The sequence below is a fragment of the Argopecten irradians genome, chromosome 1 (genome assembly GCF_041381155.1).
Source record: "Argopecten irradians isolate NY chromosome 1, Ai_NY, whole genome shotgun sequence".
Taxonomy (NCBI): Eukaryota; Metazoa; Mollusca; class Bivalvia; order Pectinida; family Pectinidae; genus Argopecten; species Argopecten irradians.
In genome coordinates this window covers 57,716,592-57,744,409 of record NC_091134.1, presented here as the reverse complement: position 1 = coordinate 57,744,409, position 27,818 = coordinate 57,716,592, and the positions used below count along the sequence as shown (strand labels likewise).

At 34.9% G+C, this 27,818-nt stretch overlaps 2 protein-coding genes across 2 annotated transcripts; one reads left to right on the top strand and one right to left on the bottom strand.

The window, feature by feature from the left end:
- Positions 1-673: 673 nt before the first annotated feature.
- Positions 674-21,057, top strand: LOC138335061 (small ribosomal subunit protein uS9m-like). Its single transcript, XM_069283968.1, has 14 exons — positions 674-801; positions 2,675-2,792; positions 3,615-3,741; positions 4,047-4,213; positions 5,644-5,674; positions 6,093-6,172; positions 7,168-7,247; positions 11,740-11,815; positions 13,422-13,544; positions 14,119-14,161; positions 14,624-14,729; positions 18,336-18,505; positions 20,036-20,114; positions 20,911-21,057. Exons 1-14 carry the CDS (start codon positions 689-691, stop codon positions 20,921-20,923), a joined length of 1,326 nt encoding a protein of 441 aa, XP_069140069.1. The 5' UTR covers positions 674-688; the 3' UTR covers positions 20,924-21,057.
- A 1,067-nt stretch (positions 21,058-22,124) lies between these two features.
- LOC138335050 (zinc finger protein 701-like) lies at positions 22,125-26,911 on the bottom strand. The gene is made up of 2 exons (XM_069283957.1): positions 26,795-26,911; positions 22,125-24,534 (listed from the first exon to the last, which is right to left on the bottom strand). Exon 2 carries the CDS (start codon positions 24,467-24,469, stop codon positions 23,114-23,116), a length of 1,356 nt encoding a protein of 451 aa, XP_069140058.1. The 5' UTR covers positions 24,470-24,534; positions 26,795-26,911; the 3' UTR covers positions 22,125-23,113.
- Between the last annotated feature and the right edge of the window lie 907 nt (positions 26,912-27,818).

Here is a 27,818-nt window from a genome sequence, read left to right as displayed (position 1 = left end):
AATTTCACTATTACAAGATTAACTATATCTTTAATAGAAATACAAGAGTACACTAGACTCTTGTATTATCCTAAGTACAATTTATAGAATTTAAGAATAATTTATAGAAATTGATCAAGTAATAATTAATTTCACTATAGAGATACAAGAGTACACAAGACTCTTGTACCTCAGTACAAATTATTTATGGAAATATTGATCAAGTTATCAATTCCTCTATTACAAGATTCATTTCTAAATATCTTGTAATAATCCCTATATTGAACAATAGACGATTTGTATTATAAGTTATGCCAACTTTCCTATAATCTATATAAGGGAGATAACTCCTGTAGGCCTATCTACTAATGTGTCATGATGAGAACCAAAATGGCGCAAGAATACGTATCCGATGCCGGGAGGAGACGTTAAAAATCACAGTAATCGCTCCGCCTTATATACCCCTCGGGTGTCCACATTTCCTTATAGACTAAATATTGAAAAAGTGGAGGTAAAGTGGAGGCCCTCCAGACTGTTTACAACAATAACAGTCGTACATTGTCGACGTCACAATATAGTGCCAAAAATGAAAGCACAAAGAAAATGTTATACATAGCGTAAACCAACTGTTTATCGACTGTAAAATGTTCTGTAAATACACAAAATATAGTTACAAGTATCTGATTCCGTTTCCGAGCCGTATTTAAAAATGTACACAAAAACCAGCCGGAACGTCAGCGTCAACAGTTTCACCGTGAAAGCAGTACAACTGCTTGGACCGAATAATCAATATGTCTTGAAATCGACCGTTGTACGCCACAAGTACGTATTAAACACATACATTTTGATGAATAGTATTGTTATTGTCTTAAAGATCACTGAATTAAATCATAAGATTGATCATGGAGCTTACATAGACAAAATACCTAATTCAAATTCTGACCGCCTGCTTAGTCACGATCCAATATGGCGGCTATCGTAGCCAGTGACACTACTCGCCGACAAACTATTTCACATACAATCTATTAGGCCTATCACATACATTTACCATCTGATAGCATGGTCAGTTAGATAAAGACATTGCCATTTGCCATGTACTGCTAATAATATACAATTCAACCGTTATTACACGTTTATTCCATGTAAACACACCAGGGGTACAGTTCAGTGGGCTAGCATAAACACACAACAGCTGATCGGCAGTCAGCTGATCTCAAATGAACATTCGTTACAATATGTATACTAAAATAAAAATATCAACACGACATTTCTTTTCGCTAATGTTTTCAGGCCTGCCATCTTCAGGCCACTGCTGATTACTTGATTTTAGTTTATTTACATTATATGAACATGTTTCTCTGTCCATTTTAATAATGTTCACAATTTAATTAAGAAAACCTGATTATGACTAATAATTATAAAATATACAATAATAATGACAAAGACACAATGTGAACGACGAGGTCCATACCATATGAATTGAGAAGATAATGAATAACAAAGATTTATCTACATTATGGTAAATCTATCCAAATCTCTGGCATAACTATACAAAATAAATATAAAATATTCAACAGAAATACCAAAGACACAATATAAATCTGAAACATCGAGTATTAAGTAGTATTTAGAAGTAAATTATTTATACAGTAGGTCCTATCTAAAATGCTATAAGTGAAACTTAGGCCTAAATATAACATTTAAAACTCGAAACATCAATTTCAATCTCGAAACATGTAGGGGAAAGTAGTCAAATTTCGGACACCTTAATAGTAAAACCTTTGTATGCTTGAAACCTATCCACATATTTTACCCCCCCCCCCCCCCCCCCATAACTGAGGTATGAGCAGAAAGAGAATTTTCTTTTCTTGCATTTATCACTTGAAACTCGACACAGATACTAAATTTGTGTTATACCAGGCCAAAGTAATCAGCAATGTATACAGCCAGGGATGTTCATAATTCGGACATATAAGGGTGTTCAAATTTCGGACAGCAATTAAAAACCAATAAAAAGTTTGTTGAAGTTAATATAATATATATCTTCATATAATAAAAACATGTATATTGTTACATAATCATGAATTTCATGTGAGCAAATGTAAATGCATTGAAATAAAAAGTTTGTTGAGTTTGTTTAGTTAATATAATATATATCTTTTGTAACTTTCATCATATATACCCAGATTTTGGGGGCTCAATGTGTAAGTACCCTTAAAGGCTTTAGCTGATAAACATGTTCCCTTGTCTACTTGCACTTTTATTTCTAGGATATACATGTAACTGGTTACCCTAGTTACTACTTCTACTTTTTTTTATTAATTTTATAACTAAGGAAAGCTCTGAATTACTAAAATCCATTCAGAACTTTACAAATGTTATGAAAATCGAACAAGATTTAAGTATTTATCGATTATTTTGGATTGTTCCAAATAAGGAAATTTTCATATAAGTAATGGGTGTTCAAATTTCGGACACCAAACTTGTATAGTGATGGTTAATTCCCACTGTATTGGCTATTTTTTACTCAAAATACAATAATATTTGTTCGACAGAATTTGAGATTATTGTATCTTATGTCAATTTATGTATATCTTTTAGATCTTTTATGTATATTTCTTATATCTTTTTATGAAGTGAAAAATACCCAAAATACATTTTAAAATTCCCGCGAAAAATTTGTTATTTTTTCAAGCGTTTACGAGACGAAGACACCATCTAACAAAATGGCTGCCTCCAGGGTTTTGGCATGGAGGCAGCTCTTCAAATTATTAACAAGTGTGCAAGGAACGACGCCGAATATCAGCTCAAGAGTTAGTATATCAAATCAACGAGTGTATTTTCAACACACAACAATATATTTTAAAATCATATGTATATCTGATCATCGAACTTTTACACTTATGAACGGAGCAAGTAGCATGTTAACCTTGAACTGCATCACATGCATTTAATCAAGTAACTAATACGTATATTAGATCGATACACATTCTACTGTATATGTATTTGCATACTGTGATGAAATGTTGTTTCCGATTGATGCAGAAAATCTGAATGAAACCACAGGTGCTTGAAGTTCTGACTATAATCGTATTATGAAAATTATCATATTATAAGTAATATAATATTTTTTATGTTATGATTATTATATATTTATAGTCAGAACTTCAAGCACTTCGTATTATGAAAATTATCATATAATAAGTAATATAATATTTTTTATGTTATGATTATTATATATTTATAGTCAGAACTTCAAGCACTTGTGAAGAAACAGGAATGGGTAAAGAATCAGATAGCCAATAGTTTTCCTCTGAAAATAAATCGAGAGTTGGGAAAAGTCAGCTAGTAAATAGTCCCCCCCCCCCTCTGAAAATAATTTGAGAGGGGGGGGGAGGGAAGAATCAGCTAGCCAATCCTTTTCCCTGGGGGAAAAATAACTAGTGTGGGGAGGGGGGGGGGTGAAGAATCAGCTACCCTATTCTTTCCCAGGGGAAACTTTCAGCAGGGGGGAAAGAGTTGGCTGTTACACTTAACTGGGCCCCCATTCCATGGATTTAAACATGTTAACCACACGTGCTCACGACATAATAATTCTCAAAGGCAGATGCATGTTTACTTATTATCTATTATAGTGTGGTTTACATTTTTCACTTACGGATATGCACGAAGAAGTCCAAACAAAGCAGTCTGCCTCTGGAGAAAAGGCAAAGACTATTAGCAATGCTATGAGAGCTTATCTAGAAACAGCTGTGAAGTACGGTATGTATATATTACTTTTTCATTTTAATTTTTGTATAATCAATGAGATAAACTGATAGTAATTTTCCATACATTAAAAGTGTTTCTCATCAATATTAATTATATTGTTGATACAAGTTTGATTTGCTTTTCATAAAATTAACTTCTTCTCAAAAACTAAGCATTGGATAGCACTATTATTGCAATTTTGCTATTTCAAATTGGAAGGTTTTTTATGATAATTACTAAATAAACCAGGTGAGCGATACTTTTTATGTGTGTTTATTATTTTACAGTAGAGTCTTTGATGAATTGTATTCTTTCAGAAAAAGAAAAAGAAAATCTCTCGCATGAATATGAACTTGGAAGACGACATCTGGCTAACATGATGGGTATTCATCATGCAGATTTTACAAAAGAACATGCAAAACTTGCAGTCAAGTATCTTATGCCATCTGGACTGTTTGATAAAAAGGCTCACCCCTTTTTGTTGGTAAGATCCAAAATTACCAGAAAAAAATACACATCATATGTTATCCGTTCTATTTCTCGAAATAAATTGAATGATTGACTCTGATTCTAATGTTAGGACCATAACAATGTCCCCCAAAATTGTGAAAAATACCAACCCTGTGAAAGGATCAGTTTTAGAGGACACTGTTGCCTACATATTTAACTATTGCTATCAGAGAAATCACAGTTTCAACTATTGCAGACTACGGTTGCAATAGTATTGCATTCTAAATTCTATTAAAAATTTGACTTGTGTCATACATCTAGTGCAGTGTTATTTTAGAGTTACATCCCTTTATCTACTAGCATCAGTAGCAACTCAAACAAATTGAATACACTCAGTCATAATCGTGATTGAGAACAATATTCATGTTTATTTCTTATTACTGTTGTGTCATGTGATGTATATATAAAACTCGTTATCTCATAATCGCTTGAGTCAAAATTCCGGTTGAGTCGAATTAATTTTCAAGTCCCGTTTTTTGTCCTTCTTTGTGTATGTATTTTAAGATTGGATGACTCGAATTTCGATGACTCGAAACTCCGGTTGTGTCAAAGTCAATTCCTGGTCCCTAGAACGGATATTCAGCGAAAAAAATAGTCGCTATCTCGAATTTAGTTTTAGTCAAAATTTTAAATAAAAAACTCAACAATTACGTAAATATAACATGGATACAAACAATTGAAATTCACCTGTGCTTTGTCGTAACACGTAATTGGTTTACCTGCACAAAGCGTGATCGGTAGATGCAGATGCAGGCCTATGGGAACATACTACAACAATGACTGCTAATTAATAATTGTTTAATAATCCTCTTAAGTCTGGCTTCCTAATTAGTGTCACTTTACAATTGTGACTTACCTGTACATAAACACGACGTGTGTTTACACAATCGCACTCAGCATGCATGGCTCGATCAGCGTGGCTGATCATGACCGGAAGCGTGTTTGTTTAGGAATCATTAGAAACGAAAGTGTTTTCTAAGGTTTGTATGAAATGTTGATAGTGCAAAATACATGTAATTTAACAAACCCACAATGTTAAATATTTAACTAGTCGTTGCAGATGTACTAGTATCTTAGTCATACATGTCAATGTATTTCTTCGTTGGTATAGAAAATTACTTTCGTTTCATGTTCTGTAAATTATATTAACCAGTAGAAACGGAGAGTGTAGCCTGCTCACGGTAGGTGAAAACTATTGTTTATTTTACTAATTTGAAATACCATTAAATTCTGAAATAAGATATAAGGAATGTTGAAATCCACGTTCTGACCAAACCTAATGGCATTACGTTTTTATTTTCGTTGATCCGTTGAATTTCGAGATAACGAGTTTCGACTGTATGATGATAGGTGTGTTGAGGTCTCTGTTACCCTAATCATGTATTGCCATTTGCTTGTTGACAGGAAGCAGACGATGTCCTTCCCCATAAAAAGAGTAGGTATAACATTATGATTCTGCACCTATAAAACTAAGCATGTGTTTGAAAACAAATAATTGTTTTTTTTCACATGTCATGTAAAAACAAAAGACAGAATAAAATGCACTTCTCTTTCACTTTCTCTCTAACAAAAACAATAATTACTATAGTTATAGATTGATACCATATTGGTTTTACAGTAAAAGATGGACATGTATTAGGTTCTTATTTTCAATCTTTTATCACAGTAATGCAGCTGTCTCCTTGACATCAACACACATCTTCCTGTTACCTTTTCTGGGTCATCATGGTGTCCTTTTGACATGTTTCCTCATGCATTATTATTAAATGGTGTTTTTTTTCTTGGATATTTGTGATTGTGATCACCATACATCAACATAAATATCAGGAATGGTATATTTGGATTTTTTTCAGAGGCACAATTTGGCAGGGATGGCAGGCCTTTTCATTCTCTTTATTATACCACGCGTCCCAACTATTACCAATACATGCATGTAAGTACATGTATTAGAAAAACTTCTGTTAGCTCACATTATGAAGATTGTCTGCAAAGCTCTGGCATCTATATAGACCATAGATGCCATAGGAAGATAGTTTAATGCTTAAATAATCAGTTACTTATTGAGGGCAAAACAATAGTTATATCAGGATTAGATTCTATCGAGTTGGTGTAATACCACTCCTATTGTAAGATAAAAAACCTTATTGAGACAGAGGAAGTGTATTCTCGTAATTCATATTATACACATGTATATAATAACACACTGTATCAACGAGGCAAGGTCATGCTTAGTGTTGTTGGCTGTGTGATGTCACACTAATGAACACAATAGTGTTGTGTACAAGTGTACTACATAAATAAAAGCACTGGTTAATAAAGTGGTATATTGATGTTTGTGTGATGCTATTTTTTAGCCAATTAAGCATTGATGTCACTATTTTTTAATTTTATCGGGGTATGAAAAAAAATTTGTTTGCAAACTGTGTGGATTCTCACATAAGTTTGCAAACAATTTTTTTTTCATACCCCGATAAAATTAAAAAATAGTGGCATCAATGCTTATAATTAATTTTATACTCTATTCGATTAAATGAAGTATGTTTAAATGCAACATTATTGTGGTTTTTCAAGGGATTCTCTTTACCGAATCAATACGCAACGTCAATGTCTCTATTGCGACGTCACAATAACGTCGGGGTTTCGCGCCATTCTCAGATTTTTTTTCATAGTGGTATGCAAAAAAAATACTGGCCAATCAGAAAGCCAGATTTGGTATGAAAACAAAAAAAAATTAATTATTGTGAAATGTGGAAAGAAACAAGAGCATATCATATAAAGGTATGTTGGCAATTCTAAATACCAATGTAGATATTTTCAGATTTGTTGGATGTTTTGACATGATTTCTGTCGACAGGGTATTGTGCAGGTGTACATAGATATCTTCAGACATTTTATATATTGACATGAATACATGATTTCTGTCGACAGGATATTGTACAAAAGATTCAGAAGTTAGACAGCTTAATGATGGGAAGTAAAACTGCCCTAAGGAAAGCACAACTTCCTCAGTAAGTGTTCACATTTCTGTGTTAAAGAAGAAGCCTATATACTGTCAGCAAGGCTTTTGTGTAGAAGAAGTGTGGCTAGTATTGTGAAATAATGTTACATATACTGACATTATATAATACAAAAAAATGCTGTGACTAGTTTCAGATATATAAAGATTGATAAAATCACATACAGTCAAACCTTGACGATTCGAACTTCGATGAATCAAGGAATCAAGTTTCTTGCTGTATCAAACTTTTTGTGTGGTCCCAAATTTCTTCACTATATAACATTACTAACTAACCCATGTATGAATCAAAGTTTTATGAATCGAAGTTCTTGATGTATCAAACTTTTTTCATGGACCATTTGTTATAGAATCATAGGTAACTGACACTCGATGATTCTAATAAAAATTTACCTGTACAGATCAGGTGTTCGCCAACACCCTGCGGCATGCTGTCACACCTAGCTGTCTCGCGACGGCCCTTCGCCGGACAATAGGGATTATGACAGCTTGTGTTGCTAGCTTGATATCGTCAAGATAATTAATATCACTAATCAGGCCGATACCCGGTGCTTTGTTTTTACAAGCTGCGTTATTAAATCATTAGTACGGCAAAGATACAGTTAGTCGTTTTTGATGTTCACCGCAGCCATTGGTAGCGGATTGTAGAATTTACGGAAAAGTAAATAGCGAGCCACGTTATTAGTAACTCATACTCAAAACTGTTACATTGCACAACTTTGGCATAAATACTGGAGCAAATCGATCATTCTAAATCGAAGTATTTTGTAGGCGCTTTCGGTTCCTCCTTTTTATCCCCCGCGAAACGCGTTTGCGGGGGATATTGATTTGGGCTCTGTCCGTCCGTGCGTCCGTCCGTCCGTCCGTCCGTCCGAGTATCGTTTCCGGGCTATAACTCCTAAACCGTTCAACTTGGCTACACGAAACTTTCTGTACATGTTAGGCTAGTGCTCTAGTTGTGCCTTTTGCTAATGGGAACCTTTCATTTTCGATACTTTTTATGTTACCATGGAAACTTATTCAAAAATACCATATTATTAAAGTTTCCTTTCTATTCCGGGCTATAACTCGAAAACCGTTCAACTTGGCTACACGAAACTTTCTGTACATGTTAGGCTAGTGCTCTAGTTGTGCCCTTTTCTAATGGGAACCTTCCATTTTCAATACTTTTTCTGTTACCATGGAAACTTATTAAAAAATACTATATTATTAAAGTTTCCTTTCTATTCCGGGCTATAACTCGAAAACCGTTCAACTTGGCTACACGAAACTTTCTGTACATGTTAGGCTAGTGCTCTAGTTGTGCCTTTTGCTAATGGGAACCTTTCATTTTCGATACTTTTTCTGTTACCATGGAAACTTATTCAAAAATACCATATTATTAAAGTTTCCTTTCTATTCCGGGCTATAACTCGAAAACCGTTCAACTTGGCTACACGAAACTTTCTGTACATGTTAGGCTAGTGCTCTAGTTGTGCCTTTTTCTAATGGGAACCTTCCATTTTCAATACTTTTTCTGTTACCATGGAAATTTATTAAAAAATACCATATTATTAAAGTTTCCTTTCTATTCCGGGCTATAATCGAAAACCATTCAACTTGGCTACACGAAACTTTCTGTACATGTTAGGCTAGTGCTCTAGTTGTGCCTTTTGCTAATGGGAACCTTTCATTTTCGATACTTTTTCTGTTACTATGGAAACTTATTTAAAAATACCATATTATTAAAGTTTCCTTTCTATTTCAGGCTATAACTCAAAAACCGTTCAACTTGTCTACACGAAACTTTCTGTACATGTTAGGCTAGTGCTCTAGTTGTGCCTTTTGCTAATGGGAATCTTTCATTTTCAATACTTTTTCTGTTACCATGGAAACTTATTTAAAAATACCATATTATTAAAGTTTCCTTTCTATTTCAGGCTATAACTCAAAAACCGTTCAACTTGGCTACACGAAACTTTCTGTACATGATCTTTTAAATTATTCTTTTAAATGTCATGTTACTGGAGAGCGGATATATTGTTGTATGAATTTATTCAAGGACAATACTAAGCTCTGTTCAAATAGTTAAACCTACATGGATGACAATATCAAGATTTAAACTCTTAGTTACAATGAGCTTCATTTATTTTATGTTTGAGCTTTCATACACAACTGGGCGCGGGGGATAATGCCAAGCTTTGCGGCTCCTTGTTAATTTCGTTTTTACAACGTGTTTTCGTTTTTATATTCATTCCGTAATATTAACCATCGCTTAAATAGTCACCAAACGAACACTTGTACATGGGTTAGGCCTAGTACACGTAAGTCTTGTTATCCCCCGCCTAACGAAGTTGGCGGGGGATATACAAATGGGTTCCGTCCGTCTGTCTGTCCGTCCGTAGGAATGGTTTCTGGAGCATAACTCTAAAACCAACAGAGATATTTCCACGAAACTTCATACGCACATTGGTCTTATGGTCTAGTAGTGCCTTTTGCTATTTTTAGGTTTTCAGTTTTTGCATTTTTTCCGTAACCATGGAAACATTGCTGAAAATATCATATTTTTGTACCAGGTTCGTTTCCGGAGCATAACTCTAAAACCAGAAGAGATATTTCCACGAAACTTCATAGACACATCGGTCTTATGGTCTAGTAGTGCCTTTTGCTATTTTAAGGTTTTCGCTTTTTGTACTTTTTTCTGTAACCATGGAAACATTGCTGAAAATGGTAGATTTTTGTGTAAGAATCAATTCCGGAGCACAACTCTAAAACCAACTGAGATATTTCCATGAAACTTCATAGACACATTGTTCTTATGGTCTAGTAGTGCCTTTTGCTATTTTTAGGTTTTCTTTTTTTGCACTATTTCCGTAACCATGGAAACATTGCTGAAAATATCATATTTTTGTACCAGGTTCGTTTCCACAGCATAACTGGAAAACCGGTTGAAATATATGCACGGAACTCCATAGGCACATTAGCCTTATGGTCTAGTAGTGCCTTTTGCTATTTTAAGGTTTTCACTTTTTGTACTTTTTTCTGTAACCATGGAAACATTGCTGAAAATGGCAGATTTTTGTGTAAGAATCATTTCCGGAGCACAACTCTAAAACCAACAGAGATATTTCCATGAAACTTCATAGACACATTGTTATTATGGTCTAGTAGTGCCTTTTGCTATTTTTAGGTTTTCACTTTTTGTGCTTTTTTTCTGTAACCATAGAAACATTGCTGAAAATATCATATTTTTGTAGAAGGTTCATTTCCGGAGCATAACTCTAAAAACAGCAGAAATATTTCCACGAAACTTCATAGACACATTCTTTTTATGGTCTAGTAGTACCTTTTGCTATTTTTAGGTTTTCATTTTTTGCACTTTTACGTTACCATGGAAACATTGCTGAAAATATCATTGTAAATGGTAAATGTTACTTTGCAAAACTCCACCCATCTTTGTGTATATAGTCTAATATAAATGTCAAGGCTGTATACCTGATTCAACAATTGCAGCCCCGCTCTACTTGAATTATACTCCATCTTTCTTTAGCTCAACTTCCTTTTTCCTGGTTTTTTTTTTTTTTTTCATACACATAAGTCTCCACAATCAAACTTACTTCAGCTTTGATATCTCCATTGGCGGGGGATCTGAATGACTATGTCCTTGTTTATAATATACGTATGTATTGATAATGAAAGCAATACATGTGATTAATTGCATACTTCGTTTTTATTTTGTTTTGCTTGTGGTAAATACAATGATTATAAAGTTTACAGAACGGAGACGACATGTACACAACTACCACAGTTGGTCATGGTAAAAAAAAATCGGTTTAATTTCAACCATGAATAATTCAAAGTCTTGATGTTTCGAAGTTTTTCTGACGGTCCCTTGAACTTTGATACATCGAGGTTTGACTGTACTATTTTTTCTTAAAATGAACATGGAAGTTTGATACATTTCCTTTTTAGTTGACCTTCACCTCTATATTGTATGCTCCTTGTTATTTGACCTTCACCTCTATATCGAATGCTCCTAATTATTTGACCTTCACCTTTATACTGTACGCTCCTTATTATTTGACCTTAACCTCTATATTGTATGCTCCTTATTGTTTGACCTTCACCTTTATTCTGTATGCTACTTATTATTTGATCTTCACCTCTATATTGTATGTTCCTTATTATTTGACCTTCACCTCTATATCGCATGCTCCTTATTATTTGACCCTCACCTTTATACTGTATGCTCCTTATATTATTTGACCTTCACCTCTATATCGTATGCTCCTAATTATTTGACCTTCAGCTTTATACTGTACACTCCTTATTATTTGACCTTCACCTCTACATTGTATGCTACTTATTATTTGACCTTCACCTTTATTCTGTATGCTACTTATTATTTGACCTTCACCTCTATACTATACTTTACTTTATATTGTATGCTCCTCATTATTTGAATTCCACCTCCATATTGTAGTGTATGCTACTGTCTGTTGCAGAAGTGTGATGACATCTGAATGGTTGAACTATGAGGACTTCAAAGTGAGAACAAGGGAAAATGTTAGTCAAACTGATGTAAGTATTCTATTCTTAACCACCACACCATGTCTACAAAGCTGTACACATCTGTAGATACTTCAACCAATGTAACAGACAATCATCACTACTGTATAATCGTTAATTTGTTTGAATTTGACAATTTACTGTTTCACAAGGGTTTATTTTCGCAAATAATCCTTGTGGCCTTTAAAAGTATCAGTTTCGTTACAGGGTGTGTTATGTATTGAATCCTCCAGTTTAGCGCCATTAAAACTTCCACAAATATTAACAACTGCACAGTATATTTACTGGTAATTATGTAATGTAGTTTCACTGAATGAATTGATTTATTAAAAATGATTTTGAATAAAATGTACAGTTGAATATGTCTTAACTGGCCACTCAAGGAAAATCGAAGAGGTCTCTTAATAGAGTATTTATTAATTTGTATCGTAACACCAGGAGAAATAATTGATCACTTGATTTCTGTTTTTAGGTCACCTGAGATGAAGTCTCAAGTGACCCATTCTAATCGTCTTTTGTCCGTCGTCGTGCTTCATCCCTCATACGGCTATAAACAATTTACATTTTTGACTTTTTCTCCATATCTACTGAACAGAATTTGTTTAAATTTTGCAGAAACCTTCCATAGCTAATGATCAACAAAAAGTGTGAATTATATGGTCCCAGCCCCCCAGGGGCCTGAGGGGTGGCCATGGGGCCAAAAGGGGCCAAATATGCTAAAACTTCAAAAATCTTCTTCTGAAATTCCAGAAATGGTAGAATCAAGTACTCTTCATAGATGGGAAGGTCTAAAGATCCTTTACAAAAATGTGAATTATATGACCATGGGGTCTCACTTTTTCCCCTGGGGAAGGGGTAAAGTTTGCCATAGTTTATATAGGGAAAACATATTTATAAGCATTATTTGCTCAATTTTCATAGGGAATGAGTCAAACTTTATTAGAATTATTAGCCTGAGATAGTATTTTAACATTATATCCTTATTGGTCCTGGCCGACCTCTAGTGGCCACAAGGTTGGGCCAAAATGGGTCAAAATGGCTAAAATTTCTAAAGTCTCCTTCTGAATTCACAGATTTGATGGAACCAAATACTGTTCATAGATTAGAAGGTCTTTTTAAGGCCCTTTACAAAAATTTCATGACCCCGGTATCTCAAATTTTGGCCTAAGTAGGGGGTCAAATCTATACTATAGTTTATATTGGAAAAACACATTTATGAATATTATATGCTTAATTTTCATAGGAAATGAGTCAATCTTGGTTATAATTATTACCTTACGATAGCATTTTAGCATCATATCCATATTGGTCCTGGCCGACCCCCAGGGGCAGATGGGCGGGGCCAAATGGGGTCAAAATAACTAAAATTTAAATAAAAAACTCTTTTGAAATTAACAGATTTGAAGGAACCAGATTGAAAAGTCAAAGTTATATAATCATTGAATGATTTCAAGGGCCTGATAGGCCAATATATAGTTTATATGTCTTTGTTTCATTCTGTATCCGAACTCGGGTGACCGCTAAGGCCCATGGGCCTTTTGTTAGAATTTATTATACTAGAAACTATCTTTTTCAATTGATGGACATGAAACATATGACCCTTGATTTTATTTTGCAGTATGAACGATTTATCCGACTAATGGATAAACTTTTAAACCATGCTCTTTGTCATGAAGAGGAAGAATTCCTGATGTCCTTTAGGACACCTTTGGTATCAACTGTGTTTTTCAAACATAAATCAGTAAGTTTTGTGATCAGTTTCATTGATAAAAATTTGTAACATACTCATGTTCAAATATATTTAAATATTTATTCAAAGAATCTGTTTTAAAATGCTGGAATGATCCAGACAGAGTTACCGATTGGATGAAACACCACAATTATTTCCATGAAAAAAAAACAAAAAAACACCTTGCTCAGTGAGCTGTACATTGTTTTTATCATCCATCTTTTGTCTGTCTGATGATTATCAGCTTTTCATTAAATAATTGAAATGATGTTAAACAAGTTGTCTTCAGAGAAGTTTTCTCTAGTGCTCAGTTGAATTTAATCAAACTTAGACAGACATGGTCTTCAGGAAAGTGAACAAAATCAGATTTTGTGTAAATAATGATCCTGACCCTTTCTACCTGACTTGGGGAAATATGAAAATGTTGTCAATTATTCTTCGGAAGCATGCTTTAAAATTAATTTCGATATAAACACATGTAGATTCATCCTATTTAAAAAACAAATCATCTTCTTAATTAATGTCATATGAAATAAGATTTAAAGTAGAAGTCATTATCATTGATTTTATTATGCTATTATTTCAGCCTGAAGTTGATGATGATGGAAAACTCTACTACTATGCCGAAGGTATTGTTAACAACCTGTTGTCCTCACATTGTGCCAATACTTCTTCTTTGCAAAATTTAATATTATTTTCACAATTATATTGCCATAGAAATGAATGTAGCTTAATTAAATTTTTCTGAACAAGAGGAAGCAACTATTATTATATCAACCATGTATTACATATGTGTATTATATTATCTCTTATTTTCTGAGTGATGTAAAGTAAACTATGTTTTGTCAGATAACAGGCAAAGTGTGTCCATGGTTTTATTGTTCTAGCTATTACAACTTGTTGTTTACGTGTATTTGGAAAATATTGGTGTGCTGTCCATTGTTATAGATTTTGTTCCACACCACCCCGGTGTTGTTTTATTAATAGCAACATTTCGTCCTACACTCCTTATATATTTCCATTCCTAATTTTCTCAGATACTCTCACTTACAGTTATTCAAATTTTGTCATCTTGACAATTTTATTTTTAGGTAGTCGAAAATCTTGCCATGCGCAAGTGAAGGTGTATTTAGATGGCACAGGGAAATTTGAAGTCAATGGGAAAGATATTTTATACTTCAGTGATACAACACACAGGTTAGTGTTTTTGAAGAGGTCATCAATAGTGGTTACATATTACAGTTTCCCTTTATCTGCAGTTTTTTGCCATTAGATGTTTGTCTTTTTGTACCTCTTATTTACAATCTTTCCATCATTAATGGTGACCTTTTTGAATCTTTTATTACTATAGTCTATAGTATAGCTAGAGCTTTCATAAATTGTCAGCAATCTTTCTACCTTATACAATAGATGAGCTTTTCACAGCTCCAACTTTTTAGGTCATCTGACCCAAAGGGTCAGAATGACCTATTGTCATCATGCACCGTCCGTCGTCGTGCGCCGTCCGCCGTCCGTAAACTTTTCATTCAAACGACTTCTTCTCAATAACCGGAAGGCCCAGGGTACTCATATTTGGCCTGTAGGTTGCTGGGATGAAGGGCTACCAAGTTTGTTCAAATGAATGACCTTGACCTTCATTCAAAGTCAAAAAGGCTAAAATATTTAAACGACTTCTTCTCAAGAACCATAAGGCCTAGGGTACTGATATTGGGCCTGTAGGATGCTGGGATGAAGGGCTACCAAGTTTGTACAAATAAATGACCTCGACCTTCATTCAAGGTCACATGGGTCAAATAGGCTAAAATCCTTTAAAAAACTTCTTGTGAATAACTAAGAGGCCTAGAGACCTGATATTAGGCCTGTGGCATGCTGGGATGAAGGGCTACCAAGTTTGTTCAAATGAATGACCTTGATTTTCATTCAAGATCAAAGGGGTCAAAAAGGCTAAAATCTTTAAACGACTACTTCTCAAGAACCAGAAGGCTCAGGGTACTGATATTGGGCCTGTGATATGCTGGGATAAAGGGCTACCAAGTTTGTTCAAATGAATGACCTTGACCTTCATTCAAGGTCAAAGGGGTCAAAAAGGCTAAAATCTTTAAAACGACTTCTTCTCAAGAACCAGAAGGCCCAGGGTACTGAAAATGACCTTGATTTTCATTCAAGATCAAAGGGGTCAAAAAGGCTAAAATCTTTAAACGACTACTTCTCAAGAACCAGAAGGCCCAGGGTACTGATATTGGGCCTGTGACATGCTGGGATGAAGGGCTACCAAGTTTGTTCAAACGAATGACCTTGACCTTCATTCAAGGTCAAAGGGGTCAAATAGGCTAAAATCCTTTAAACAACTTCTTGTGAATAACTAAGAGGCCTAGAGACCTGAAATTAGGCCTGTAGGATGCTGGGATAAAGGGCTACCAAGTTTGTTCAAATAAATGACCTGGACCTTCATTCAAGGTCACAGGGGTCAAATAGGCTAAAATCCTTTAAACAATTTCATGTGAATAACTAAGAGGCCTAGAGACCTGATATTAGGCATGTGGCATGCTGGGATGAAGGGCTACCAAGTTTGTTCAAATAAATGACCTTGACCTTCATTCAAGGTCATAGGGGACAAATAGGCTAAAATCTTTAAACGATGCTTCTCAAAAACCAGAAGGCTCAGGGTACTGATATTGGGCCTGTAGGATGCGGGGATGAAGGGCTACCAAGTTTGTTCAAATGAATGACCTTGAACTTCATTCAAGGTCACAGGGGTCAGATAGGCTAAAATCTTTAAACAACTTCTTCTCAAAAACCAGAAGGCCCAGGGTACTGATATTGGGCCTGTAGGATGCTGGGATGAAGGGCTACCATGTTAGTTCAAATAAATGACCTTGACCTTCATTCAAGGTCACATGGGTCAAATAGGCTAAAATCTTTAAACGACTTCTTCTCAAGAACCAGAAGGCCCAGGGTACTGATATTGGGCCTGTGACATGCTGGAATGAACAGCTACCAAGTTTGTTCAAATGAATGACCTTGACCTTCATTCAAGGTTAAAGGGGTCAAATAGGCTAAAATATTTTAAACAACTTCTTGTAAATAACTAAGAGGCCTAGAGACCTGATATTAGGCCTGTAGGATGCTGGGATGAAGGGCTACCAAGTTTGTTCAAATAAACGACCTTGACCTTCATTCAAGGTCATAGGGGTTAAATAGGCTAAAATCTTTAAACGACTTCTTCTCAAGAACCATAAGGCCTAGGGTACTGATATTGGGCCTGTAGGATGCTGGGATGAAGGGCTACCAAGTTTGTTCAAATAAATGACCTCGACCTTCATTCAAGGTCACAGGGGTCAAATAGGCTAAAATCCTTTAAAAAACTTCTTGTGAATAACTAAGAGGCCTAAAGACCTGATATTAGGCCTGTCGCATGCTGGGATGAAGGGCTACCAAGTTTGTTCAAATGAATGACCTTGATCTTCATTCAAGGCCATAGGGGTCAAATAGGCTAAAATCTTTAAATGACTTCTTCTCAAGAACCAGAAGGCCCAGGGTACTGATATTTGGCCTGTAGGTTGCTGGGATGGAGGGCTACCAAAATTGTTTAAATGAATGACCTTGACCTTCATTCAAGGTCACAGGGGTCAAATAGGCTAAAATCTTTAAACAACTTCTTCTCAAGAACCAGAAGGCCCAGGGTACTGATATTGGGCCTGTGACATGCTGGGATAAAGAGCTACCAAGTTTGTTCAAATGAATGACCTTGACCTTCATTCAAGGTCAAAAAGGCTAAAATCTTTAAACGACTTCTTCTCAAGAACCATAAGGCCTAGGGTACTGATATTGGGCCTATAGGATGCTGGGATGAAGGGATACCGAGTTTGTTCAAATAAATGAGCTTGACCTTCATTCAAGGTCACAGGGGTCAAATAGGCTAAAATCCTTTAAACAACTTCTTGTGAATAACTAAGAGGCCTAAAGACCTGATATTAGGCCTGTCGCATGCTGGGATGAAGGGCTACCAAGTTTGTTCAAATGAATGACCTTGATCTTCATTCAAGGCCATAGGGGTCAAATAGGCTAAAATCTTTAAATGACTATGTTGTATTGTACTAATAGTCAGATGACCGTTAAGGCCCATGGGCCTCTTGTTTATAGTTTGTCAAAATTTATCTAGTAAACTAACTTTCCATTTTCATGGTCCATAGTTCTTCTACCATTTCAATAGCATGTAGATAGTGGGTTCTTGTCTACGGTCTATTCGCCGCATCACTTTCAGTATCTGTGCCAGAGCTGATATAAATAGCTGCAATATTGTAGGACATAATACTTGTAACAGATAAAGGTGTCGTCTTCAGTGCTACAACTGGTGCCTGTTACTGCTAATGGAGCAAAGTAATTATTATGCAAACCATTATCAAAACCTTTTTGCATTTTATCGCACTTAATTTATATCTCTGACCTACTAAGCAACAAAACTGTATAAAATCAAAAATTTCACAGCCAGACATTATTTTTCACATATAGATATGGCAGACTTTTCAAAGGAAAATTGTACGGCAAGTCTACAAATTGTGAACTTGACGTCTTGTGATCGGTACGGTAGCCTACTAGGTATCAAGAATGGTTGTTATGTTTGTTTTTGATAAAAAAATATTTTAAATTCATATGTGTATATGCACAAAATGTTGAAAACATTAAGAAAAATATAGAAAATTGTGCCAGAGTGATTTTTTGAGGCATTGCTCCTCTATGACAGGTACATATATTCGTTCATTGACAGTACCAAACTGACATGTTTTTTCTTCCTTGCCACAGGGAGCAGGTGATGACACCACTGATAGTGTGTGAACTCCTCGGTAAAGTGGATGTATATGCTACAACATCTACGCGAGGAGAATCGGCAGAGTCTGGGGCCATCAGACTTGCAATATCCAAAGCCATGGCTGCATATGTTAGTGAGGACATAAAAACACGATTGACAATTGGTAGGTTTGGTGTTGACAACTTTTATTTTTATATCATCCGACCATACATGTAGATTATGTCAACCTATTGCAGTAGTTCACCGTTATCCGTTGTAAATCGTCCACCTTGTGTTATGTGTTAATTTTTCTTTGTGAACCCAAACTTTTATGCAGACTTTTAAGAATATAAATTAATTTTATGTCTTGAAAAAATGTGACCTAATGTGAACACAATAACTTGTTTACTAAGCTTGATGAAACATTGGTTGCAAACAAACATATTAAGTAAAATATTACATATATATATGTACATCAAAAAAATTGAATAACAATACACTGTGGTTGACTGTATGTCTTTGAAGTTTTGTTTTACTCACTGTAATGTTTAAAGGAAATCTCGGCAGACCTGGGATTTATCATTTTCTTCTCATGAACTGCCTTCAGTTTTGTCATGATATATGTTCTTGGGGTTGATATATATATAGCGATAGTGATACATTGTAGTAAATCTCTAGAATATTGAGGATGATAGGCCTATTGTTAAATTAAAATTAAAAGAGAGATAAAGGAATAGGATAAATGGTAAATAATATTCTTTGAATGAATTGAACTCTGCTGCAGAGATTGTATACACTTAACATTTTGCTGCAGAGTTTGTGTACACTTAACAATTTGCTGCAGAGTTTGTGTACACTTTACATTTTTGTGCAGTTTGTGTACACTTTACATTTTGCTTCAGAGTTTGTGTACACTTTACATTTTGCTGCAGAGTTTGTGTCCACTTTACATTTTGCTACAGAGTTTGTGTACACTTTACATTTTGCTGCAGAGTTTGTGTACACTTTACATTTTGCTACAGAGTTTGTGTACACTTTACATTTTTGTGCAGTTTGTGTACACTTTACATTTTGCTACAGAGTTTGTGTACACTTTACATTTTGCTACAGAGTTTGTGTACACTTTACATTTTGCTACAGAGTTTGTGTACACTTTACATTTTGCTACAGAGTTTGTGTACACTTTACATTTTGCTACAGAGTTTGTGTACACTTTACATTTTGCTGCAGAGTTTGTGTCCACTTTACATTTTGCTACAGAGTTTGTGTACACTTTACATTTTGCTGCAGAGTTTGTGTCCACTTTACATTTTGCTACAGAGTTTGTGTACACTTTACATTTTGCTACAGAGTTTGTGTCCACTTTACATTTTGCTACAGAGTTTGTGTACACTTTACATTTTGCTACAGAGTTTGTGTACACTTTACATTTTGCTGCAGAGTTTGTGTACACTTTACATTTTGCTACAGAGTTTGTGTACACTTTACATTTTGCTACAGAGTTTGTGTACACTTTACATTTTGCTTCAGAGTCTGGGTACACTTTACATTTTGCTACAGAGTTTGTGTACACTTTACATTTTGCTGCAGAGTTTGTGTACACTTTACATTTTGCTGCAGAGTTTGTGTACACTTTACATTTTGCTACAGAGTTTGTGTACACTTTACATTTTGCTGCAGAGTTTGTCAACACTTTAACTTTTCTGTTACACAGCTGGACTTCTGACCGACGATCCTAGGAGACGAGAGCGAGACAAGCCTGGACAGGAGGGAGCTCGGCGTAAATATACCTGGTATGTTATAATTTCCATTTTAGCATTGAAGTCAATATTTTTTAATTTCATCGTGGTATGAAAGAAATTTTGTTTGCAACTGTGTGAATCCGCTATTGGATTCTCACAAAAGTTTGTAAACAAAATTTATTTCATACCCCGATGAGATTAGAAAATAGTGACTTCAATGCTTATAATTAATTTTCCAGGCTACTTTATAAAATGAAATATGTTTACACGTATGATTCCATTGGTTTTTCCAAGGGATTTTTTTTTGCCATATCAATACGCAACGTAAAGTTTCTATTGTGACATCACGATAAAGTCGGATTTCCGCGCCATTCCCGGTTTTTTTTTTCATCATGGAATGCAAAAAATGAATAGGCCAATCAGAAAGCCAGAAACAAAGAAAAATTAATTATTGTTTTATACTAAAGAATCTCATCAAATGCAGGTTGTTATATTTGGCAATAAAACTTTTTAAATAATCTCCTCCATTTAAATACATCATTTATCAATCTAATAAAACCTGAGTGAGTGTTTGAGTTTCTTGGCATGCTTGCTACATGTAGTTTGAAATTTGTCCTCTAAAGTTAACATTGCGTACTACACAAACTAGCTCCCAACTTTCAAGTCAGCAGTATGTAACTTATTATTATACATTTTTTTTTGGATAGTTTTTAGTGAGTCTTATAGTGATGTCATCAGTCATTTGACCAAAATTAAGGCTTCATGATCATTAAACAAAGTAACATATTTCTAAATATTATGAAAAAAGAGTTACTCCCCCTGCATTGTTTTGATTTTATATTTTCAGGCGGAAACGATGATTGTGTGGTATGAACTTCAAAAGACTGGATTCTATGTCAAATTTCAATCTCTGAAGTAAACCAGGAACCAAACAAGTGGAACATTGTATTAAATATTGTAAAATGTCACATAAATACATACAGATTTTCTTACATCAATATGTTTTGTGGTAATTTTGACAAATAGAACTAGTTGAGGTAATGTTAATTTGCACAATACTAGTATTATTTGCTGGGTCCAGTTGTTCTAAGATTGATTTTTAGCTTAATCACAGTTAAACATCAATTTTCAAATCAAGATAAAATAATTTCTTATTATCACTAACTTTACATAATTCTACAAGATTCTTAAGAACTTTACTCATTAGATGAGTAAAGTTCTTAAGAATCTTGCAGAATACCTTCTTCCTTATGTTAGTTTAAATGTAATAACAGGTTTTGTAGCAATTGAAATTAAAATGTTTGCTTATCAAGTGATTATGCTAATCACTCTTTGTTCATTAGCTAGTCTGAAATGATAATTGCTTTATACATGTCACCTGAGACAAGGTTCTCCTAAACTCAGGTTCTGGGTCCCCAAGGGTCATGCCAGATTCAGGAAACTGGGCAAATTCTTCTCCAACTAAAGGAATGAAAGTATTTGACTCATTTGGTCTGCTGCAACCTTCACTAAACCAATATTGTCTGAACCAAGGGTCGAGGTCCTGGTGGGGCCAGAGAGTTATCTTAGTGTTAGAGGAGAAAACACTCGCCCTTTACTCATATAATAAAATCCCATTGCTTGGGTTGCCTTACATGATTAATGAACTATGCATGTGTGTTTTATGGCCGGGTGCCTTTCTAAAAATGTAGATAAGATCGGTGTTATCCTTCAGATCATACCAAATAGGATTCTACATGACATATACTAGAAAAACTCAATAACGGGAGGTTCCTATTATAGTAAAACGCACAACTTGGACACTAGCTTGAGATATACATATTACAGTTTCATGTAAGTTTAAAAGTGAATAGTCAGGCAAAGGTGGACTAAAGTCGGTAAAAATGGTATTGAGATATTCAGTATAATTTCTTATGAAATGGGAAAATAAAATTTCTCATCAAAATCGTTCTGCATTCAAAGAAATTAATTTATATTTTTAGGAATCCTGAAATGTCCTCCCATGCAGCTGGCTACATCCGTGCTGACATTTCCACACAGCCTCTCTTTCAACGAGATGGACAAATTTATTTTTAGAACTGTTCTAAATTTACACTGGCTTTTCCATAATTTAAATGGTCAAAATGGGACAATATAAGCAGAACTTTACCATTGTTTTCAAATGCCAATGAACAGATTTAGACTAGTTTTCTTCGTCTAACTATTCACTTAAGTAGTTTTTGAGTTATAGTCCAGAAATAATTTAAGGAAACTAATGTAATGGTTTGACCAAGTTTCCATATATATGGTAAAAATACTGAAAATAGAAGGTTCCAATAGCAAAAGCACAATTAGGACACCTAGCCTGATATATATACAGAAAATGTTCAGATTGATAAGTTGAATGTATTCAAGAGTGCATCTTGCACGGACAGATCAGAGCCAAGATATTCACACAAACGTGTTTCGGGGAAGATAAAAAATCAAGATCACTTTGCTTCAATTTGCATTGTTTAATAATTTTATCTTCATTTAGTTATTATAATCTATTATATGTACAGCTATGAATATTTATATATTAAGAGATGTTTCAGGTGGCGATGTCACTACTAATTATACAAAGTACTAAATAAAAGACAATTTATCAAGTAAAAACAAAACATTAAAGATAATTTTAAATAATTCTCGCCAGTGAATTTGGCAATCTTCTCAATAAGATCAAAGTTATCATATACATGTATGTCACAGTGACCAAGATGAACACAAGAACTTCCGAAGTGTACAAGATTAATTAGAACCATACAAAATGAATATTTGTTCAGATGGACGGAAACATTTCTAAATACTAAGTCTCCCTGTATACATGTGTGGGGAGGTAAGGAACAACTAGCTTTCACTCAGACTGATAGAGTGAATTTAATGCCCGATCACATCTTTAGACGCATATAAAACTTTCCTCAGAAGTTTGAAATCATGATCCACCACTGCACAGTATGTCAATTTTTGTCATTTAATATTGGTTGAACTTAAAATCATATATTTTCTTCGTTTCGATATAATTCAAAACTATCCTAAAGATCATTTTTCTTTTTTCTTGGGAATGGCGTTTTTCCGATATGAACCAACATATGTTTCTTTAAATGCTCTGATCGAGTGAATTTTTTGTCACACAAATTACAGTCAAATGCTTTTACACCTGTGTGAACTGTTTGGTGGCGCCGAACATGTTCCGCTCTTTTGAAGCCGCGATCACAAACTGGACACTTGTATGGTGTAACGTCAAGGTGTGTTAGTCTGTGTCGACGCCAGTGTTCTCTGCGATGAAATGTATACCCACACACCTCACACGGATACACCTTCTTTGAGCCTCTACCTTGACTTGACATGGAAAGCGGTTGTGTATTCTTTTTCTTATTATGAGTTATTTTGTGTGTCTGTAACTTTTGCCTGTCAAGAAAATGTTTGCCGCACACATCACATTTCATCATTCGCACCTTCAGCAGATCCTTTGATAAGTCACCATCACTTTCAATTCCCTCACCATCATCACTTTCGTACACATCATCTACATCTAGTTTGGATTTCTTTGGATCTGTTTGCTTTCTGCTTCTTTTTGTTTTACCCTTTTTGCTTCCAGACTTGGGTTTTTGTATATAAGTATTTTCAGATTGTTTCATCAATTGAGATGCAAGAACCTTCCCAAAACCTGGGATCTTTTTGCCTTCCCCGTCAGCAAATACTGAATTGAGTTTGATGGACCTATCACTTTTCCTTACTGGCGATATTCCATTCACCTTATCTTTTTCAGTTAACGCTGTAAAGGAAACCATTTCTATATCATCTAAACAGGTATCATCAATCCCTTGCTCTAATTCCTTTTGTTCTGGCTTCTCTTCAATTTCTTCATACTGCCCTACACCATTGTCAGAAAATGTCATTTTTACTTCTCCAGTTTCATCATTGGTTATCACAATGGTATTAATATCAGCTACAAAATCATTTGAAATGTTATTTTGAGAGCAGTTTCCTGCCAAATTATCTCCCCCTTTATCACCTTTGTTGACATCACTGTTAATCATACTTTTATCTCCATTTTCACTGTATGGAAAAGTGTCCATGATGCCCAACTGTGTATTTGCCTGCACTTTTTCTGGAGAAGATGATGGACTGTCACTCTGGCTCACAAGACCATGGGGTGTAACCAGGAGCTGGTGAGGTAACTTCAAATCTCCGTGTATTGTGGTGGATGTGGAGATGTCAAGCTGCATGTTATCTGGAAAGTGCTTTGGCGGCGACTCCAATAAAATATTGGCCTCGTTGGTCTTGGGTATCGGATCATGGAACAGCTCTGGTACTGTTGTTGTACTATCTTGCAAGATGTTTATGTCATTAGTTACTTGTAAAACTCCAACAGTTGGTTGATACATGTTTCTGTTTTAATCTTGATGCTTTATAAAACCATGTTCAGACCAAGTGAAGGTCTCCAGCAATCCTGTAAAGAGAGGTATAAGACAGAGAAAATTTAGCAGTAAAAACAATGAGGTCATGACTTAAGACTCAATAGACTTAACTTGGCTGTTCCATATGCCATATCTCCTCTCTGTATCATGAGTAACTCAATTATATCTAATATATGCCACATAGTTTTCCAACATGTACATGTATCATGCTTGATATGTCTTGCATTCGTTTTAGTGTCATTGTGAATATTTCAGGTCTTTTTAATATTGGAAATTAATCATAAAATTGCTAACTTGTTACATTTTGTATTGGCTTTGGTTTTATTAGTTTTATTAACGTCCCATTATGCAGTCAGGTGGTCTGTTGGTGGAGGAAAGCCGGAATAGCCAGAGAAAAACAACTAACCAACGGTCAGTACCAGGCAACTGCTCCACATGGGATTCAAATTCAAACCCCAGAGGTGGAGAGCTTGTGGTAATATGTTGGGACATCTTAACCACTCACCCCCACATTCTTGTATATATAATTATTAATATAAAGTTCATGTATGTGAAGTATACATGTAGTAAACAATATGCTACAGTGCTACCATCCAGAATTTTGTTAATTTAATATAACAGTATAGGGTATCCTAGTTATTTAGAATTCAAATGTATTTGTATGCTGAATTTATGTTTTGCAAGATTATATGTTAAGATTTTGTTTTGTAATGGTTCTAGATTTGGGTCAAACACCGATTGCCAGGTTGCTCAATTGGTAAAGCACTGCGACTGTAAAATAGCTATACGGCAAAGAAGTAATTCTAACAGTGTTGACAAAATATTGTCGAAATTTCAAGGCGATCTGCCCTTTTGTCAATAGCTACGTATACATATGCAGTGTTTGGAGGGTCCCAGCTCCCTCCTGGTTCTTATACAGAGCTAGTCATGCACAGTGATTTTTTTTTATATATATATATATTTTTTAGGTACATTTGGGGCCGAATATATAGTATACAGGCCCCTTCCAATAGAGAAATTTTGCTGTATTTTCCTAATTTAATTTAAACAAAGAAAAACTCTCAAAAATATACATGTTTCAACAAATTAATATGCAATGTAGTGTACATTTTTTCGTTAATTTCCCAATTGAAATTGAGGCCCCTGAATTTATTGAGTAAGAAAATCACTGGTACATTTGCCTGCTCATAATATATTTGGTGCCTGTAACCAAACTCAGTGTTTCAAGTATAGGTCTCAAGGTGATATATGCTAAGGAAGAGGATAAACAAATCTGGCTTTTGTCATGAGTCTTAAAGTCTAAAACACAGAAGGGAAGAGTGTAGCTGCCATGAAGTAGCTCTGAACGGAGTGGAGGCAGGGTAGGATTATTCGTTCTAGGAAGACAGTTCTGGTTACTAGCTAGTCGCAGTGCAGGCAATTGGTCCAATTGATATCCAGAACCATTATACATTGCATTCCGGTAGCTAGCTCAATTAGTAGAGCATTCCTTTTATTGTTTGGAGCGTTACATTGCATAAGCAACAATGAAAATAACAATAACCCAGAAATTCTGGGTCTAGAATCTAGATATAGGCCTATATCATGTCATTATATTCACACAAACTTGTGTCATAATGTGGTTGAATGTTGTCATTTGTATAGGTACATGTAGTTATGTTTGCTCTGTTCATGAGGTCATGGTGGCTGAGTGGTTAAGATATCTTGACATATTACCACAAGCCCTCCACCTCTGGGTCGCGAGTTCGAATTCAATGTGGGGCAGCTGCCAGGTACTGATCGCTGGCCGTTGGTTTTTTTACCGAGAACTTCGGTTTTCCTCCACCAACAAACCTGGCATGTCCTTACATGACCCTGTCTGCTAATAGAACGTTAGACTTATAAAACCCAAAGCTTTCTATATTCCACAGTGACACTGACAGCGAGAATATTAATCAGTTTTTTTTTTCTCTCGTATTTTGCGGTTTGTATCGGCATATTTGTAGGATGAATAACTACATATGTCATCAATATATACGCATAAACAGATTGATACAGAATTTTTTGGCCAGAAAGTTCTATGCTACGTATATATGTGGCGATGTAAGACGTACATTTGTATATAGCTAATGCGTTATGCCTACTGCACTCCTAACATGATAACGTGTTACGTGTCTCCCCCCTTTCATTGAGCCGGGGGGTGCCCGTATCAACACGATTACTAGTCTGTTTGTTTTCGATAAGTCAAAGCATGTGACATAGAAATATGAACCATTATCAAATGCATCAGGAGGCATTAAATGTATTTCTTACCTTAAGATAAATTTAAGTACGTGTCTATTTTAACAAATTCAATCGTGCTTTGTCGCCATACCGGAAGTCAAAAGAGTAACGTCGATACTATTTCCTGAGTCGTTCATTGGCTGATAATGAAAATTCAAGGGAAGTAACCACATAACACGACAAGCGATAAAAGATTTACTTCCCTTATACCATTTGTTTTGCCATTGTGAGGTATTCATATCACAAAAATCTTAAAAGAATCCATAAGCTTCATTTGAAGTTTGCATATATATTTTTGATACTCCAATATATTCAGAAGTGTACTGTACATAATGAGAGTATACAGTACACTGTGTAGATTTTTAAATATTTATCTTTATGTTGATGCCAAATTTAATTTTTCCATCAAACATAGGCCAAACTATTTTTGATATTTTTTTTTGGAAAAAAAAACACGATAATATGTTCAGTAAAATGACACGAACACCTCTTTGACTGACCCTTTTCAAATGTCTGTTTTTATTTTAAAATATTATATTACAAGTGTAATTTACTTTTAAGCTTATTCATTGAAAGTGTTGTGGACTAAAGATTATAAACGTTTAGGAAAATATCGAGAAAAATCGCCATTTTTTCATGATATTATGTCACCAGCCAGTATATGTAGGCTATTTGTTTGCTGGTTATTTAACTGCCAGGGTCATGTAAGGACGGCCTCCCAAGTCTTCTTCCAATTTAAGGGACAGACTCAAAAGTCCCTGGGATGTTGCATCAATATATTATATATGTTTTTTGTAGCATGGTTTATTTAAGGATTAACTTGAACGCGAAGCGGTTTATGATGAGAGTACACTCACATTTTTGTGTTATATCTCCATAACATAAAAAAATCTATTCAAATTAATCCTTATAATTCAATTTACTAAAGATAATCTCTTCAATATTCAGAATTCGTTTTTGGACTCTTTTGTCTATGAAATCATTACGCCGTCATCTCAGCCAATCAGAAGCAACGTTACAAACGGCGACGCCATTATTTCCTTTAAGGGCTGGT

Excerpts from the sequence above, each read along its gene's own strand:
- LOC138335061 (XM_069283968.1), top strand. The coding sequence starts at position 689 with ATGTACACAAAAACCAGCCGGAACGTCAGCGTCAACAGTTTCACCGTG. Across the intron at positions 11,816-13,421 it reads AAAATGTTAGTCAAACTGAT|TATGAACGATTTATCCGACT; the intron begins GTAAGTATTCTA and ends TTTATTTTGCAG. Across the intron at positions 14,162-14,623 it reads ACTCTACTACTATGCCGAAG|GTAGTCGAAAATCTTGCCAT; the intron begins GTATTGTTAACA and ends TTTTATTTTTAG.
- LOC138335050 (XM_069283957.1), bottom strand. The coding sequence starts at position 24,469 with ATGTATCAACCAACTGTTGGAGTTTTACAAGTAACTAATGACATAAAC.